Raw genomic sequence first — 20,491 nt, 5'->3', positions numbered from 1 at the left:
AGTTTCATTCCTTTCATGTACTTTGTACGCACGCACTTTTTTTTACTGGAAACATTACATAACTGAACATAACATCTAGTATTAAAACCGTTTAAATCTTTAATTCAACTTTTAAATATAACTTAAACAGTCTATATGCACCCTGTTAACTAAAGTACTTATCTCTTTTCATTACAGCATGAATACAATTCGACAGAAAGAGACGAAATAGGATTTTCGATAAGTTTTTCATCAATAAAGCTAAGGTTAAAAGATAAAAAAATTTAATAAAAGCAAATGTTATCAGCGCCATCTTTGGCGACAATTGGTAACTACGTCAATAAAATTCCTCCCTTTACAAAGCGCCATCTTTGGCGACAATTGTTAACTACGTCAATTAAATTCTTCGTTTTACAAAGCGCCATCTATCACAGATTACCAACAACTATATAACCACTTACGGGATGTTTATTGTCGTCCAATGCAATCTCGCTAGATGTCTCTGGATCATTATTTGTGGTCTCTGTGGAGTTGAGATGGAACGACCCCGCGTCCTCAATGGAATCCACACTCTGTTAAGTTTAGACTAATCTTATGAAAGCTTAAGAAACTAGCTTAACTTTATTGATTGAAAATTTCAATTGAATTTGTGCTGTTTTTTCTTATTCACAAATAGTCCAGTCAAATTACGAAATAAATAAACATGAGCGAACACAGTTTGGAGATTTTGGGGATCGATATCGGGGGTGTATTCTGAGCATAAATTCCAATTTGAGGGGTTGTACTGAGGTCAGCTCAAGGTCATTTCGATGGAAACGCGTTTAATTCGATATCTCGAGAATGGTTAGTCTTAGGCGAAAAATTGTAGAGACCTTTTCTTTTCCAAACAAAATTTACTAACTTTTTTATCTGAAACTTTTTTTTATAACATTAATATTTTTCAAGTTATAACTCCCGCAAGGCAAAAATTTTACTTTTTTTTCAATTTTTCGTCGTTTTCTCCCCAACCATTCAATTTTATTAAATTTTACCGATCATCAAAGTGTAGATCTTTTAATTATGAACAATTTTGTTCCTAAACTTTTTTTCCGTAATGCCAATACCTTCGGAGTTATAGATTAGTTTACCGAGCGAAATCCGCGCCACTGTCGCAATATAAAAAGGTCAATCGATTAAACTATTTTAAATTAGGTATTTAGTTTGGGTAAGAAGTAAATTAATAATTAAAACTGTTTCACACATTGTGCCAAAAGAGGCCGGCTTTTCTGCATCCGCACGCTTTGCCGCATTTGGTTTTGCATTTGCACGCAATCGATCTCAGTAAATTATCCGGAGCTGGTTTCAATGACATCGCTATCGGCTGCAATCAACGGGGGGTGCGAAGCCAGCCCCATTCCTCGGGTTCCAGATAATTTTTCAGCCAGTATTGAACTTGGTAGAAACACCTCAACGAGTGGAAAAATGCCGCATCAGAGGTAGGAGGAAGGGATTCTAATTTAACACTGCCTGCCATTTTTTATATCCCTTATATCGGAGCTCGTTGAGATTAATACAATTCGTGTCACCTGCCTTGCGATACAAATTCAAAATGAATTGTTCGCCGTATGAAGCTATAGTTGTTTTATCTGCTTTGTCTTGCAGAAAAACTTCAGTTAACAAAAGCAAATCCGGAGATTTTTTCAATGCGGTCATTGTTTTTGCACTAATCGCGTGCAAAAATAAAAGATTTTTGCGGCATATATCGGCCCATATATCGGTTTGAGGCAGGGCTATATGGCCAGGTTTTCTCAAGTAAATGTTGTTGCACGCGCCGGCTGTTGCAGTCAGCAAAACCAGCAAATCCACATCCTCACCAATAATAACCGCAGCACTATACTCCTGCGAAATTCTCTTAGCCGTACTGATAATTAGACCACCCGCATCCTCTACGGCTTGCTCCACCTCTATGTCTGATTTGATGAGAACCGTTTTCAGTAGTGAGATGAATCTGGTCTTATTGCTCTCGTTGCCTAAAAACTTATCTGTGGATACACGTTGCGACAATGGCGCGGATTTCGCTCGGTAAAGTAATCTATAACTCCGAAGGTATTGGCATTACGGAAAAAAGTTTAAGAACAAAATTGTTCATAATTAAAAGATCTACACTTTGATGATCGGTAAAATTTAATAAAATTGAATGGTTGGGGAGAAAACGATGAAAAATTTAAAAAAAAGTAAAATTTTTGCCTTGCGGGAGTAATAACTTGAAAAATATTAATGTTATAAAAAAAAGTTTCAGATAAAAAAGTTAGTAAATTTTGTTTGGACAAGAAAAGGTCTCTTCAATTTTTCGCCTAACACTAACCATTCTCGAGATATCGAATTAAACGCGTTTCCATCGAAATGACCTTGAGCTGACCTCAGTACAACCCCTCAAATTTGAATTTATGCTCAGTATACACCCCCCTATCGATCCCCAAAATCCCCAAACTGTGTTCGCTCATGTTTATTTAACCCGTTTTTAGCCATATTGACTGGAGTAAAATCAGAATAACCGTTTGATGTACCAGGCTTGAATAAACAACCGGGTGTTAATCTAGTCATTAAAAGTACCAGGGTATAAGAACCAATATAGAGTCTATTAGTTCAACTAAAAGAATAAATTTAAGAGCGGATAACCAAACCTGATTATGTTCTTCTGAAATTCTTATTCAATATAACATTTAAAAGTTTCACACAGTAGAAAAAAGAGAAATAGAGGGAGTGGACATGCAAACGAGACAAAAGATGTGTGGAAAAAGCGAAGCAATAGAATAAACACACATGCTTACATGCTAAGTCATGTTTTTAATCACTGTATATAGCAATACTTACTACGTCGACGTTATTCCATAAACTATTGCTTGATAAACTGGGTAATTAAATCCAATTCGGTATTTTAAGTGTCAAAGCTGTGTTTAATATATGTAAGTATAGACTTTAAGATATATTTAACGGCGTGATAAAAATATATCTTTTTTATTAGCGTAAAAATTGTGTAGTGTGCTTGTGCTAGCGTTTTTAGTTTTCACAGCTGCCGAGCGTCACACGTGATTTTTAAATGTGACGTATAAAATTAAGCTGTGTTAAGATCGGATCTGGATAGCCGTGACGTACCAGGCTTTAAGAACCAACGGGATGTTAGATATTAGCCGTTTAAAGTACCAGGCATCAAGAACCAATGAGGTGTTTGATCTAAATAGCCTCTCAAAGTACCAGGCTTCAAGAACCAATGAGGTGTTAGTTAGAACTGGATAGCCATCAAATGTACTAGGCTTCAAGAACCAATAAAGAGGTGTAACTACGAACCAGTTTGACCACAGACACCGTGATTCCCGATAGAGTTTTTGATCTGGAGCTGGGAGGCTTACAAAAGTAAGATAATTATTAGTATCAGTTAGTAGCACACTGTCTAATTACTAGAACGATCTAGACATCGTAAGGATGTACAAGATTCAAAAACCTTAGGACACCGAAGGTAGAAAGAAGAGTAGAGTCTACTAGAACATCGGTCGTTCCTTAGCTCACCTTGGGCGCGCGCGCAGGTCTTCTCAAACTCGACTGGAACAGCGGTTCCTCTCTCTCGGCGGTTGGAGTAACTTCTACTGTCTTTTCAGATGGTTTCACTTCATCAGTGCTGGTTTCAATTTTCGCGATGTTTTCGCCATCCTTTATATACAAACGCGACAGCAAAATAACAATGGATGTAAAAAGCGTCAACACGTCTACACAAACCGCTGACAAATTATTGGTACCATTCTTCTATTACTCTACTTCATACATGCCAAAATGTAGATTTAAAAATGCTTTTACGAAATGAGAATTTAAATCTAAATATCTACTAAGTAAACCATTCTGGATGGTTAAAGCGAAATACCTTCATTGACGGTGAGTCCAGGTCGTGAGCAGTTGAGTTGTTTTCGTCAACAACAATCATAGCGTACTCAACATCCTCTGCTGTTTCATCTGAAATGAAAATTGTATCATCTACTAGTAGCTACAAGAGATCAAGAAGCATTCAAAGCGGAAACAATACATTCAGCAAACATAGAAGCTACTAAATGTACAATTGACACATTTAATGATTTAATAAATGATATCGCAAATAAAAAGAACAAGTTAGCAATGGCGAAAGCGTGTGGGTTGGATATTCTGGCTCTTAAATTAAGAGACAAAATAATGGACGCAAACATCGACCATAGGAATTAGTTGACAGCGTTCGCATCACGATATATTAGCTGTAGCTTAAAAGCGATACGAAAGCATACTCTTTCATAAAAGTTTTCTTGCCGGTAACATGCCAACAAGAATCGTGCTCACATCAACACCAACTATGCAAAATCCCGGACATACAACGACCAATATTTAAGCCTTGACTTGTTTAAGCTATCGCGGAGTTAAGTATTAAGAATATAAAAAGCGGTAAATCTGCATCATGAGAACACCCCACATACACACCCTCACTTTCACACCACCACACAACACAGCTGAATTTGGTATAACATAGATAAAAGTTTTAAACAATTCTTGTTTTTTTTACTTTTGGAAATATTATGTATTCCATCTTTAGTACAATTGCTTTTAATTATATATAATTTAAGTTAGCTGTGGGATTACGGAATAAATATATAAATAAACATACTATTTACTTCTAAACATATAATTTAACTCTTCCACAATTCTCACGCATTCTTCGAGCTTTTCAAATGATTCTTTTATTTTCTTATCCATGTCAACCCTCATACATACATATATATATGTATATATGGAGATATTTAATACCTGTTCTGGGTCTAGAATTCTTACATTATTTGCAACACTGGAACCTATATTAGACACAAACATATAGATACATTTTCATTTGCTCTTCTACAAATCCAATAAATGTTAGACTTCATTTTCTTGTGCTCTTTCTACCTTCTTACAATGATCTTTAACACTAATATGAACAGAAGACGTAGATGCGAACGCGTCTGGCCGCACGTTTACCTGCGTGCCCGTGCGCGTGCTCGCGGTGGTAACTAGCTATGCGAGCGTGCGCGTGCGTGTTAGTGCTAATGTGCGCGCAATCCAGTTTGCAGTGCGCGTGACGCGCCGCCTGCGCACCACCCAGGAACTGCGGGTAGACGTGATGCGACCACTGCGCGAAAAGGGGCCGGGACCCGCCGGCTATACCAGGGACCAAGGAATACCAAGGACCAACCCAATTCCCAAACAGATTTACGTAGGAATGATTTTGAAGGTAGCAAAATGATAGGACCGAGTATTTTTAGAGGATGACGTTAAAGATACGACGATAGAACAGAAGAGATGGAAATCAAAAATGAAATCAGAAGATTATAAATATATATGGAAGGACAAATCAGTCGTTGCCACATTCGAACAAAAGACAGAGGATGTTAAAAACAAGAGAAAGAGAGGAGAAGAGGAAAATAAAGCATTAAAATGGCAGAAATAATGAAGACGGTAGACGGAGATATACAAATGATGATGTTAAGGATAAATAAGATGTGTGTGCGTCGATGTATGATCATCGCAGTGTGAAAGATACGTTATCGTTACCAGTGTCCAACGTGACGCGGTATCAAGCGGCGTGTAAAAGAGGAAACATGATATGTCAGATATACGCCTTCTAGGGCTCGAAATGCAGTCAGAAGCTTAAGCAAATTTGATCAGGTATCTGCTGTATACGTTAATATAGCAGAAGATATTAACGAAAGTCGGATACTACGTCAAGAATCAAAAATTATTATACACTAAAAATACGGTTTTTGAAAAAAAAAATTGTGATAAAGGGAAAGATCATAATATATAAGTTTTATAACAAAACTATTTTTTTTTTTCGCAATAATTCAATAGTTATTTCAAAATAATAAATAATTTTGAATCCAGTACCGAAAAATAATAAATATTCTATCTATTTAACATATAGTATAATATAAACGCTGTACTGTTAAATTGCTTTAACATTATAACGTCACAACATGGTGATCGATCATTCATGGCGCGTTTAGTCACGTGATTTTTATTTAAATTTCATCAATTTTTAATTGTTTATAATTAATTGAAAAAAAAAATTAAGTTTTTTGCATTAATCTTCAATATTATTAACAATAAAGTTTTAAAATACATTAAAAAAAATCATTTTTTTTTTTTCAAAAACCCAATTATATCGTCAATATAAACGAACACCTCCAAAGACAATGTATAGTGTATACTGTTACGTATCAAACATGATTTTGCTTTAGCTTTTGACTGCTTAAAATATATCTTGAGAAGATTTCTCCCTGATAACCTAGAAAATATTAATATGAAAGTGCAATAAAGCATGAAAAATAAGCAAATTAATGAAACTATAGGAATGCTTGTATGATAGCTATCAAATAAACTTGAGCTAGTTAGTGAAATATGTACATTATTCATACACATAGTCGTAATATTAAGCATATAATATATACATATATTAAATAAGGATTAAAAAAGCAATATAGCAAATTAAAATAAAGACAAATACATATACAATAGAAAGTTATAGCAACACAAAGTGATAAAAGTTTCTAACGCCGTCAGTAGATGGCGTTACTCATTCATAAGCAATATTTGATGATATTCAAAATAATAAATACTGCATTTTTGGACCTCAAAATGACGGTCAAATCAAATAATTATATTCAAAAATAAGTCAAATTCGTTGTAAAATAAACGGCAACATTGCCGTGTAAAGTACACCGAAACACAAATCAGAATCGCTATTCCAATTCAAGGAAAAGAGTTGCTTGCTTATAGTTTCGAGATAGTTACAAAATTAATTAATAGATGGCAGCACACGCTTTGTGCCTTTACAAAAACGCGGTATCAAATTAATTGATAAAATACCCAAATTCTACCACTGTTATTAATATATAATTAATACTATTTTACAAATAATAATATTGTTACATCTCATCTAACGTATACGTACCGTGCTCATGGGCGTGGTGAATGCGACGTGCGCAGTCAGTTGAGGCAGTGGCGTGCGGTGGTGGTTCTAGAATGTCGCGGTACTTCGACACCATAAGAACTGATATAAAATAGACGATGGCTAGCGATAGGAATTGAGCTTGTTTCGTTTCCTCCTGAAAATTTCAAATATGAATATTAAATTAATGTTATATTTTTAACAATTTTTAACCGACGTGAAACAAAAGATTTGCCAAGTTAGTGAAGTTACATACATATATGTATTTGTATGTGTATTCTAAGCACTGTTGTATATAAGTGTTCTCATGTATATAACTCAGTGATATATAGAAAAGATTTTTTTTAATATTTGTCATGATATGACCGAATCAATTGATTGTTAACTTTTATTGTTGCTTTGATAATCATTGAATAATAATCATGATTCTTTAAAGTAGGACAAATTAATTTTAAGAATCACAATTAATTTTAATTTTTGAAGTTATACTTCTTTAGGCGCGTTATGAAAAATTTATGAGAGTGAAATTTTACGATGCGCGCGCACCGTGACACAAAATTCAGTATGGGCGCCGAGCGTGCGCGAGCGAGATGGGAATAAGACAATCTACAAGTAAAAAGAAATAGAATATGCGTGACGTATGACCATAATGACATTTGTAGTACCTTTTAAACAAATAAAGCAGTTTTAATTATTTTTTCAAAAAAATTTAGCAATGCTTTTTCACAAAGACCTATTGTTACTTAGTTAAAAGGTTATGAAACATACCTAGTTATTAAATTGAATTAATAATATAATAAATAATAATTGTTATTAATATTAATTTATAATTGTTAAATTATTAACGCTAATTATCTATTATTAATTATTTAATATTTAAAAAAAAATAAAGAAAGCCAAAGAAGTATAACTTCTTACGCGCGTACATAAGTACACGCACAATTTTTTTTGTATTGTTTGTTTCATAGTTTGGAATCAATCTAAATTAAAATTGTACGATAATTATTCGTGATATTACTTTTTTTTTCATAGGTTACTTACAACATCTCGGTATATTACAGCTCGGAGGCGATTAACATCCATGTCTTGTAACAGCCTCTCCGGGTCTTTTACGGGACTCGACGCTTCTGCTAAACTCGCAACTACGCTCTGAAAATTATTAAAACAAATATTAACTAATCTGGTTTACAGCAGTGCCGGATAAAGCAAGCGCGGGGCCTGTAGCAAATTCTGCCTCAGGGACCTTGGTTAGGCTTTAGGATTTATATAGTTCGCCTGTTTCCTCGAAATACTTATAATCGATATTATATCAAAATCGACTAGAAAAGTACAATCTCGGCTACGTAAACTCGCAAAATAAATGTATACCTATATGAAAATAAAAATCTGAAGGGTACAAATAACATGCTAGTCTAAATATGTATATCGATTATAATTAAAATTTGAAAATTAACGTTAAAAAGATAAATACGTACCTACGTATTTTTACGATTGTACTTGACGAAGTCGAGTTTATTTTTATGTAAAAGTAAAGCATAGACTAAGCGCTAGGCGTTAAAGGTATGCAAGATATTTTACGCTACTATCTAAATTAATACTTTTTTTATTACGGTCAGTCAGGCGTTAGAGCGCGGGGCCCCTAAGTTCGCGGGGCCCGTAGCATTTGCTACTCTTGCTATGTGGCTAATCCGGCACTGGGTTTACTCAGAAAGATTTCTGTTTAAAAGCTAGATCGTTTTTGATGAAACTTCTTTAGGCTCATGAGGGTAATTTTTTTACGAATTAAACGTAATAATAATAATATTAGCGTCACGAAGATGTGCAGCGTTTTTATCGAAGAAAAGGCGAGAGAGCGGTTGAGACCGATTGAGAGAGAGTGAGAAGGGATACTCTTCTTTAATAAAATCCCAGAGGCTCTTTTATCTCTGCCTTTTAATAAATTTAAGAAATGTATTAAAGAAAAGCTGTGTAAAAAGGCTTACTATAAAGTTAACGATTATCTAGTTGATAAAAGGGCCTGAGACTAGTGCTAGACAGGCTACTTCTAATTAATTTGCGATATTTGTTTTAAAATAAGTTGTTTGCTAATTTAAAAGAGTACCGAGAGTTTTTTACGCCGGCTTTTTCTCTCGGCCTACACCCTCTGTCTTCTTTGCCGATGAGTAGGGATTAATAATTTAATGACGTGGAATAAGTGATACCTGTATCTTATTTTCCATAATAAAGATTTTTTTAAAGGGCGAATTACTTTATAGAAATTCTATTTTCATAATTAAAATTTCTTAAATATTAGTAAATAATTTATTGAAATCTCAAATGACAAATTGTGAATTAAAATGCCACGTGTTTTTATTATTATCGAAGAAATAAATTTAATAATGAAATTTATAATTTGTACAAATTTCGACACTTTTAATATTTAAATTAAATTCATTAAATTCCTAACATATCTTCCTTTTTCCCTCCCTCTAACTCTCGGAAATCTAAAGATTTGTGTAAATATGAACAAGACTTAAAAATTGGTTTGCCAAAGAAGTTTCTACTTTGTACGCACGTACTCGTTTATTTATATATTGGAACATATATACATATATATTTATTTTATAGCATGAAGCCGTATTTTAAATAAGAAAAAGTACTAGGACCTTATAAACATTTCAGTGGTTACCTTAGGCGAGGGTGATTCGGAATTCCGTGTGGGTCGCGCCGTGCAGCGCTGTCGCTCTTTACACTCGAGGCAGTTGCGTACCGCGCACGTGCAGACCTGTCACACGCTACAGCTACTCATCCTATTCACTACGCTAATCTACTCTTACTCATACTATCCTAGTAACTTAAGATCAACACAAGAAGGTAAAAGTAAGCATTAACGTACACGGACATGTACGTAGACTCCGTATACGTACGTAAACTACTTAACATGAAAATATGAAATACAACTTTTATCTATTTCTAACACTTTTGAACACAGTTACAAGAAATACAATCTGTACAATCTCTCAACTAATTCATGGAAAAGACAAATCTATCTATCTATTAACATAAACTGTAATTTTATTACTTAAACTACAATTTAATACTTGTCAACAAGGCCAGTAAATCATGAGTTACTTATAGTATTCGCTACATAGTATATAATATATCTCATGCCGACCTTTCGCATCCGTTTGCGTAGCATATCGCTTGCCCCGGCGAAGAACGTCGTAAAGCACTAATGCGACTGTTTTAAAGTACATTTTTTACTTCTTTGAGTGATTTATATAGTATTTATTTCAGAATTTATGAAAAACATTTTCATAAAAAAAACGCGATGCCTTTATTCTACGGAAATTATTTTGTGCACAATGTCAGTAATACTAGTTAAACTAATTTTACTTTCCTGAAATAGATAGCAACAACCATAAATTTTAGTATGTAACTAAAACAAATGTTTATATATTTTATACTGGGAGTCAGAAATAAAGGCTTACTAATAATAATAATAATTCATTTTTGAAGTTATCTTTTGGCGCGTTAGGGAAAAATGATGAGAGTAAATTTTTACGAGGCGCGCGCACACCGTCGCTAAAAACCACTCTGAAGTTAGCTATAGTCAACAATTTAGTTTTTTCTATAATAATAAAATTTTTGAAATTTTTTTTATCTTGTTACGCCAAAAAATAATAATAAGTACATTAACGTTTTTTTATAATCAACTTTGTTATTTCTTTAAAAATGTATACCATAAGTATCTCATATTTCATTGGCTCTTGTATCTAAGACAAAAGAAGAAATTCTATTACAAAGTATCTAAAAACTTGTATATAAAAAGTCATACCAAGCGTAAACACTGCCGAAGTATTCCACCGCTGGACATGTTCTTCTCAGCTTCCAATTCTCCGAAGTTCAGGGCACTTGCGAATATCAGTACATCAGCCATAGACACAAGTCTTTGGAGGAAGGTAACTGCAACCTCGACGGGCATACCTTGAGTTGGTTCGATCACATCCAATTCATTCTGTAATAAATATATCTGAGGTCTTAGAAACTTTTTGAAGTTATACTTCTTTAGGCGCGTTAGGGAGCGTTCAAGTATTACGTCACGCAATTTTTGGATATTATTTACCCCCCCCCATGTAACGCGCCGTAACGTTTTTCTGTAACCAAGTACAGTACTGTTCCCAAGTATTGTAAAACGTTTCGTGACCACCTAATGATTCTTTATACCTAAAAGTTACCATTATGTGGTGTAAAGTACTGGAAGGTCGAAAATAATATAATCAATAACGCGTAATTCAATCCCCGTATCGTTTACGTAACGATGCTGTGTTGGACTAGTGGCTTCAGCGGGCGCCTCTCATCCCTGAGGTCGTAGGTTCGATCCCCGGCTGTACATCAATGGAGTTTGTTTAACACATTTAACTCTCACGTATGGTGAAGAAAAACATCGTAAGGAAAACCTAGACACAAAAAGTCGATAGCGTGTGTCACGCACAAAGACTGATCACCTACTCGCCTATTAGCAAGAACGATCTCGAAACAAATAAAGAAATCTGAGGATCTAAAAGGTTATTAAGGTTGTTTCAGTTTTAGAATATTCGTGCTTCCATTTAGTTCCTAAAACGTCCACGAAGCACTTCGTACCTATTTAAAACCAAAATATAACGAAACTTTTCTCGAACTATATTATCTATATATATAAAAATGAAACCCGTTTTCCGTTGGCACGACATAACATGAAAACGGCTTGACCGATTTGTCAGATTTTTTTTTATAATATTCCTTGAAGTACGAGGATGGTTCTTACGGAGAGAAAAATTAAAAAAAATTGAGTGAAAAAGTCTAAAAACAACACTTTTCTATATTTCCATACAAAATATTCGTAATAATATTTAAAGGCAATTTGAACTTTAATACCATATCATAAAGTTCAAGTGTTAGTGGAGGGGTTCCAGGAAGGTAAATTTTTATTTTTTGACATGTATTTGTTGTCTTATCAACTTTCTTTTTTTATCTTAGCTAAACCGGTGTCCCGAATAGCAGAATAAGTATTAAAAAAAAATAAAGAATCGACTGTTAGGCGGTACGATGTTCGCCAGGCCAGCTAGTTATACATATTTTTAGTCCTAAGGCTTCTGAACTAAAAGCAAGACGAGAAAATTCACTACCTACTCAGCCCATATGAACAAAGTAACACTTTTCTTACTGACACTATTAGCATTATTGTAACAGTTTATGAAGTTCCAACTGAGAATTGTATATAGTCGACACTTCAACCAATATTGTATGAAAGCATTCATTTTAGCATAGCTAACTCGATTGACATTAAAAATTATAGTTATTTCTAACTTAGAGCATTAGTTTCATCATCGGACGTCGAGGTAGAATACACTGTATCACCTCGACGTCCGTCGTTCCACAACGTTTTTTAAGGCAGTTTTTGCCAAAAAAAAGGCCGGCAACGCACTCGCATGCCCTCTGGCATTGAGTGTCCATGAGCGGCGGTATCACTTATCATTAGGTGAGCCGTTTGATTGCCTTGCGATTCTGTAACTCACTTTTCGAACTCTCACTGCGCTTTTCACAGCGACGGTCGCGCTCAAATCAGTCGTAAAGCAGTCGTTTTACGATTTGGCATTCTGATAAACAATAAACTACAAGCTCCCTCCTTATCAGAATGCCATCGTCCCGTGATGGGAATATATTGGTAATGCTTACATTAGGTGATGTGGCAGAAGCCAACAGTGGTAATAAGCCTCCACAGGCGATGATAAGATTATCAGCCAGCTGGCTGATGAGGTGTACAGTATTGACAACAAAAACTGCATTTTCACTGCTGTTCACAAATTCAATCACAGATTTGGTGGAATGACTGCGCCAGACCTGTAAATTTAAAGTACATTTAAGAATAAAGATGATCGTAAGATGGATGTTTTTTTAATGGATTATGAACCTTCGTGCTATATAGTTACGGTTTTAATTCATTTGTCTCCTTTCTCAGATACATTGATGCATGTGGAATTGGACCTTAAGTTAATACATCAAGGTTTAATTTTGCGAAACGTCTAAAGCTTTATTATTAACGATTTGGTCAGACTGACGACGGATGGAGAGTAGACAGCTGGCGCGGCGTATTTAAAGTAATATAAATTGTCATGTTTGTGTACGAAAGCGCAATAAATAAATATTGTATTCGACCACATAAATGATAGTACTTTTATACACATAATTAAAGCAATTCGTGCAAAATAATTCCCTAACCATTCCAAAATATCAAAAATGCACAACGTTAATATTCAAGTTTTCACTTCTACCGGCACTCCCGGAGTGCAACCCGTCGTTTTATTGATATGGAATCTGGTTTTAGTTGTATTACAGAACCTTAAATAAGCCTACACTTTATTCCACAACAAAGTCATATATAACGTAGGTACGAATTCCATTATATATTTATCTATTTATAAAAACACTCCTGCCCTAACAGGTGACCCTAAATTGACAAGAGTGAACAATAAGTGAATAAAATTTACAGACTAAACAAACATAATTAATTAATTACGAAAAACAAAATAAATAATACAAGAAATTAACTATCTACTATCAACACTAACAACTAATAGAACTTTTGATTACACAGAAAAAAATCAGTTAACCTATGTAATTCGATTGCGGCGTAAGATGCATATTTTACAACTTCGCTTTAATGTTCTATTTAATCCTAAAACTCCTAGTTACTTAAAGCAAAATTTTATGTTTCTCTCTGGCGGTAGTTTTGACTTGCGTTCTCTAGACAACCTAATTCTTGAAACTCCTATTCATAAAACTGAATTCTATCACTCCTCCTTTACTGTGCAAAGTATTCTGCTATGGAATTCTCTTCCAATTGACATTAGACGAGCTCAGTCCTTAAATTTATTCAAAAAGCTTCTTTTCGATCATTTTCTTTCTGCCTCGTAATTAGCTGCCTCTGCTTAAATATATTAATTATTGTGACTCTGTTAAACTTTTGTATTGTATTGTATTTTAAATGTTTGTCTATACATAGTTCTATTTATTATTATTGTTATTTTTCCTTTAGACTTTACTTTATTTTAGTTATAGTAACGGGTTATTTTGAGTTTTTATTTTATTTTTTGTTAATAATTTTTGCTATTCTTGTACTCTACCCTCTGTAGGTGTTTCTTTTTCATTGTTCCACATTAGGGTTGCCTGGAAGAAATCGCTTGTTAGCGATAAGGCCGCCCGTTGCCTTATAACTTTTGTAACATGTTTTTTTTTGTATTTTTGTTATGTGTATGTTTGTGAATAAGGTAATAAAGCGTAAATAAATAAATAAATAAATAATTCGTATAATAGTTATTCATTTTCATAAAGTCAAGAGTGAGAAATGAAACAGAGTATTACTTAGGGTGCTTACATAAAGAAACAGGTTTCCGGTACAGACAAATCTGTACGGGTCGGTACCGATCAGCGCAGGTATAATATTTCAATATAATCCTATTCACTCACTTATAAAGAAACAGGTTGTAACTTGTCGGTGCCGACTACCTGGACCGTGCCATACGGGCTTAAGCATTTACTGGTGTAGGGTGTGTTTAATAATATTAAAAATGGATTTGGATAACGAAGTTTTGATAGCCTTAGTGTTTGATAAACAATGTTTATGGGACAAAACTCATAAGTTCCACAGCAACAGAAATGTTACAGATAAGTGTTGGAAAGAGATCAGTTTGGAAATGAAACAGGATCGAAAACGAGTCTTTCTTCAGGTGAAATTGGTTGAACATGCCAGTTACACCATTTCTTAATTAAGCGATGTTCGATTAAATTTAATATGTAGTAAAATGTTTCTTGAGTCATCCTTGTATAATCATAAAACTCCTTTTCATCGTCCTTTATATCTTTTAAGAATAAATGATAATATGTTCCATATTTAGTTCTTTTTCTGTTAATATCAGATACACTAACTGTTCTTCTCTTTCTATATTTGACGTAAGTACTTTCTAAAAGTAAAAAATCTTCGTCCGACGAACTGGAGGCCATGATTGTCACTAAGGACAGATTCACCTGTTTCTTTATGCGAGTCAACACTGTACCGATCGGTACCGACCCGTACAGATTTGTCTGTACCGGAAACCTGTTTCTTTATGTAAGCACCCTTAGAAAGCCGGCTTCGCACGGCTGGACTTTTTTTTAATATTTTCGAAATAGTTCTTGTACGAGCCAAGGTTCACTCAGTGTTTTTTTTTTAAAGACAATTCACACTAATTGACCGAGTCCCATGCTAAGCTGGTGAAGCTTGTGTTATGGGTTCTAGCCTACACTTTCTATGGTTCTGTTATAAGCGTGCCGATTATCTAAATTGGAGTTACGCCCCGAGTATACTGTCTTCAACATTTATTACATATCAATTAACATTTAATTATTTTAATTACTAATATAGAGTAAAAATTAAATCCTCAATTATTTAAAGCATCCTGTTGACCTGGAAACCGTACAATACTTTTTGAGTTGATTCGTTACAAGCATACAAAAATATATCTTTCCCATTCATAATATTGTGGAGATAACCAGATCCCGGAAAAAAATTACGTTCATTTTCTTTTCTTTATTAACTTGAGATATGGGTTTTGTAAATAAATAAATTAATTAATTGTATTAAATAAAACGCACCTGTATATCAGTCTCAAGAGAGAACAGCACATCAGAAAGCAGACGCTGGTGTATATACGACCAACGGAACTCTGGAATGCGGAATGGAGGCCGCGTTGGACCAGGAGAGAACATCGCACGTGACGCACGCGCCGATCGGGAACATTCTGAAATAACATCTTTATTATTTTAACTACCATAGTATAAATAATGTTGTCATCGCCTTAGTGGCTTAGTAACATGTAGATAGCAGACAAATTTATATGACGCAGCCAACTAGCTTAGCCGTTCAATTAACAGTCTAGCCTTTTAACTAAACGGCGCCGTTTAACTAGCGGCCTGAAAGATGTTCAGCCAGTGGATCAAACAGCTAGGCGAAGAGATCAATGACATTTCATTACTTGCCTAGACTGTTTATTAAATTTCACTTTCTACCACTCTCAAACTCAAAACGAAACTCTTCAAACCACAACGGTTTGCCGCTGCGATATTGACAGTGGATGGTGTTTTCCAAAGTTTCATGAAAAACAACAAGTACAATGGAAGAGTGTTGTGACAATAATAATGTGAATTTGGCTCAAATAATTTACTTTTAAAACCAATATTTTTTGTTTCACCTTTTTTATTTCTGCCAAACAATGACTCTATCGTACGAATGGCCTAAGCATTAGCCAGACAGTTTATTAAATGTAACAAACGCTACGGCTGAATATCTTTCAGGCCGCTTGTTAAACGGCGACATTTAGTTAAAAGGCTAGGCTGTTAATTAAACGGCTAATTATTATGCTAGTTGGCTGCGCCATATATACTAAATATTGCACATGCAAATATTAAATGTCTCTGGTACGTTAAACTAAACAAACGGAGTAAGAGGAAATGTCTTTTTTATTACTGATCATTTGCAGGAACTCCAAACCAAGTAAGGCACTGAGGTATCAAACTTTTACACTTACCAAAATGATTTGAGTCCACTTGAGTACTGGTCGAGGCGCTCCTGGGTCGTTTGGGTGATGTCGAAGTATTAGTTCCTTGCGAGGCAATGCCTTCACCTCTCAAATCAGGCGTTATTTCACTTCCGGGCAAACTCACCCGGCGTTTCTCCCTATCATTATCACATTGATCTTCTTGAATCTCATGTTCCTTATTCGCTAACGAAATATTCTCACTAATTGTTGATATTGCTGGAATTTCGGGTTTCGTTTCTAGAATCGAACGTGGTCGTTCACCTGATTGTTCGTTCTTTTCTTTTTCTTCATCTATATCAATTTCATTTTCAATTTCATTTTCTATTACTTTTTCGTGTTCTGTTTCATTAGGAACTATAAATTCGTTATCGATTGCTAATTCATTTTTGATGTAATCTTCATTGGGACCTTCAGGCATTTCACTTTTCATAACAACTGCATCGATTATATCCGAAACTATTTCACTAGCGATAGTTTCAACTTGTTTGTGGTCGACAATGTCTTCTATATCGTGCTCTAAGTCTTCTCGCCCATTTGGCGTATTTCCTTCTGAGTTGAGTCCACCGGATATAGCACCGGAGTCGGTGTCGTCATCAGTTTTCAATCTTACAGTTTCCAATGCAATCGTCAGTACATCATTAACAATGTTTATGGCAACATGCTTAGGATCATCAGTGACGTCGTCAGGTAAATCAGTCTTATCTTGTACTTTCTTTGGGCTGGTTGCTTCACTCGGAGTTAAATATAATTCCGATCGATCTGAAAGTTCTGATTCTCTTTCATTAACGGGGTTAAGTCCTTCAGAAACTCTCTCAGGGCTGGCTGTTTCGCTGACTGATAAACTGGAAGGTAATCCCTCACTTTTATCAGTGTTATCATTAACCAAATTCTCGCCAACATCTCTAACAGGTATATAATCGAGGCTTCCCTGTCGCGACATGGGTTTATCGATTCTCTCATCTTCCGCTACAATACCAGATTCGGAACTTTTGAGAAGTTCATTCTCTACAATCGATTGAACTACTGACTCCGACTGTTCATCTAATTCATTTTTATCACTATCACAACCGTTATCGGGCACTTGGGTATTTTTGGCAGGACTATGAACTTTACACACTTCACTATACACTACTGTAGTCCGACTATCATCGTTTGATTTACAATTGCACGTTTCTATTTCTCTAAGGGACAACCCTTTGCCAATTTCTGTTTGAGCGGCATGGTTTAATACATTTTGTTTAACATCCCTCTCTGGAGATACTCGAGAAGGACGGGGTTCTGTGTGCCGGTCCCATCCAGAGATTGTTGAGATAGGCCGCTGCTGACGTTCGGCTGGGTCAGTTATGTTGTCAGCTCTGCGTTGCTCATAATGTTCATACATTTGAGCGAATTGGAGCTTGAATTCTTCGTAAGATACCTATAAAGATATTTTTTAAGTAATTTAGGTGTTTAAGGGCTCTAATCTCTATTTTATTTTATTGTCAGATTACATACCTTAGAATGAACAATAGCCAATGTATCCACCCATACTCTCCATCCACCATACTCATGCTTGATTGCGTGATGAAGAAGCATTCTAAACAACGAGTAGACCATGTCAGATATCTTCTGTTCTTCCGTATTCTTCGGGTGAATGTACGCTAGTGCGATCAGCCATTCCTGCCAGACGGACATTTGCAATACTGTACGACGATTCTCTCTATTATTGCTACATAGAAGCGTCATATCTGATAAGAATAATTTCTTCACTTCCAGAAGCTGTTCTGTTTGCTTCGATTGACGGATCAGCGTTGCTACAACTTTGAGGATCACTGAAAAATGGAAATGCATATGTTAGTTGTACTTCTGAATTATTGGACAGGAAACCGATGACCTATCACAAGCCATAGCTTTGAAAATAAAATGGTAAAGAGCCTGTCATGTAACACGATAGCTAGACAACAGATGGCGAAATAGAAGATGGTCGGATAGAAATAGAAATAGGTACGGACTGGCAGAATCAATATTAAAGATAATAAAATGGAAGCTCTTTGCATAAACATAAAATAAAATGTAACTTTAGCCAATTAAAATGTTTAAACGTTTTTGCTACTTAAAAAAAAATCTATATATATATAAATGAAACCCGTTTTCCGTTGTCACGACATAACATGAAAACGGCTTGACCGATTTGTCTGATTCTTTTTTTATAATATTCCTTGAAGTACGAGGATGGTTCTTACGGAGAGAAAAATTTAAAAAAAATTGAGTGAAAAAGTCTAAAAACAACTTTTCTATATTACCATACAAAATATTCGTAATAATACTTAAAAGTCAATTTGAACTTTAATTCCATATCATAAAGTTCAAGTGTTAGTGGAGGGGTTCCGGAAAGGTAAATTTATATTTTTTGACATAATGTATTTGTTGTATTATCAACTTTCATAAGTATTTAAAAAAAATAAAGAATCGACTGTTAGGCGGTACGGTGTTCGCCAGGCCAGCTAGTTATTAATTAATAAAGTTAAATTTCAATTAACTAAGTTAAAAGTTAAGGTTTAAAATAACTCCGCAAACGGTCAACTACCAGGAGCGCATAATGCGCAAGGATCTGATATTAACGCGATATCACAGCGAGGAACAGCTCTAAATAAAGTCATTGAAAGATAAACAAAACAGGAATTCGAGCTTTAACATAAACACGATACTCACTAGGATTTTCCAGGCGAAAATGCGGTTGCGGTTCCGGATGGGTTGTATACAATATTTGTTGACCGACATGCTCAGTTAACAGTTCGTACAACGCATTGTAAACTGGGGCAGATAATGGCTCCCCACTCGCAGCTAATCTTGTTGCGAGCAGCGTGTAAAGATTATGTGGGGACATCACGTCGTATTTGCGTCTGTGGAGGCAAGAAAATAATTAGAAATTATCGTTGACTACTTTAAAAGTAGTGGTCCTTATAATGTGACGAGCTTCAAACGGAGAGCTGTGGCTAGTTCTTCTCCGTTCTACCCCTGATTTGAGAACTGGAAGTAATTGAATATTTAGCCTTTTTTATTTAATTTACTTTTGTCCTAAAATTTGTAAAACTCATAATAACTCGTCTAAATTCGTAGTTTTGCAAGAGACTTCTAGCGAGACTCTATCTCTATCAAATCTCATGATGACCAGCTTCTAACTCTAAATGCCCCAACATCACAAACTCCTTTTCCAACAGCGGCAAACCCTAACAAACCTCTGATGCCTGAAAAGCCGAAAACACTTACTTATGGGTACTTCTGCTAAGGAAAAATCCAAGTAATTTCAGCGCTTGAAGTCTTATTAATTGACTCTCCGAGGCCAGCAGTTTGAATATCGTGCGAACGCCTCCCTGAAATACCAAAGGAAATTGTCAAACACATAGTGGGTATGCTACACCTGGTTCTTTGGGAATACGTACCTTGGCATCAAACGCTGGTACCATAGAACTGGGGTGTTCTGACATCAGAGATATCAGCATTTGCAGCACATCATGAAGGTTCTCATCCTCGTGCATCGTGGTTAGATAATTTAATATCGATTGAAGTTCGTCTTCCTTCACACCGTTACCGATCATTATCAGTTGTTTGAGAAATAATAGGATGTATGCTCTTATCGTGAGGATGTCTTTGTGAGCTGGTCGAGGGGCATCTGAAAATGGTTTTAGTGGATTAGATAATGGATACGAGGGGGCTGATGGCTGGCCATGCGTCATACACGTGGACGGGTGCTACTTGTGGTGACTGGTCGGAGTTGAATTAGTGTATGCGGTGCTGTTATTTCGACTACGTATGTGCGTGTTGTTCCCACGAGAATGTAAGAGCGTGCTCCTATTTGGCCATGCCTCCTGCTGATAGGGGACAAATCTTTGTTTTTTATTTATTTTATTATTATTAATTACTCAAGATGTCATGTAGAACATGGTGTAAAGGTTGCAGC

At 35.3% G+C, this 20,491-nt stretch overlaps 1 protein-coding gene across 5 annotated transcripts in view; it reads right to left on the bottom strand.

Annotated features, from left to right (window-relative positions):
- LOC125061672 (neurobeachin) overlaps window positions 1–20,491 on the bottom strand; it is a 538,892-nt gene that overhangs the window by 223,051 nt on the left and 295,350 nt on the right. For 3 of the 5 annotated variants that reach the window (XM_047667198.1, XM_047667199.1, XM_047667200.1), the window contains 16 exons: window positions 19,974–20,203; window positions 19,801–19,904; window positions 19,243–19,433; window positions 18,046–18,362; window positions 16,540–17,968; window positions 15,608–15,753; window positions 12,653–12,817; window positions 10,773–10,952; window positions 9,624–9,719; window positions 7,997–8,104; window positions 6,959–7,112; window positions 4,987–5,166; window positions 3,875–3,963; window positions 3,526–3,666; window positions 3,307–3,363; window positions 441–551 (listed from right to left, as the gene is read on the bottom strand). In XM_047667198.1, the coding sequence (XP_047523154.1) occupies window positions 441–551; window positions 3,307–3,363; window positions 3,526–3,666; window positions 3,875–3,963; window positions 4,987–5,166; window positions 6,959–7,112; window positions 7,997–8,104; window positions 9,624–9,719; window positions 10,773–10,952; window positions 12,653–12,817; window positions 15,608–15,753; window positions 16,540–17,968; window positions 18,046–18,362; window positions 19,243–19,433; window positions 19,801–19,904; window positions 19,974–20,203 (3,698 nt within the window). The remainder of the gene's footprint in view (window positions 1–440; window positions 552–3,306; window positions 3,364–3,525; window positions 3,667–3,874; window positions 3,964–4,986; window positions 5,167–6,958; window positions 7,113–7,996; window positions 8,105–9,623; window positions 9,720–10,772; window positions 10,953–12,652; window positions 12,818–15,607; window positions 15,754–16,539; window positions 17,969–18,045; window positions 18,363–19,242; window positions 19,434–19,800; window positions 19,905–19,973; window positions 20,204–20,491) is intronic. The other 2 variants (XM_047667202.1, XM_047667201.1) reach the window with 2 other exon arrangements.

This window comes from Pieris napi, chromosome 24, assembly GCF_905475465.1.
Source record: "Pieris napi chromosome 24, ilPieNapi1.2, whole genome shotgun sequence".
In the NCBI taxonomy this organism is placed as follows: Eukaryota; Metazoa; Arthropoda; class Insecta; order Lepidoptera; family Pieridae; genus Pieris; species Pieris napi.
The sequence above is the reverse complement of the archived record's forward strand: the minus strand, read 5'-3'. Positions and strand labels throughout refer to the sequence as shown.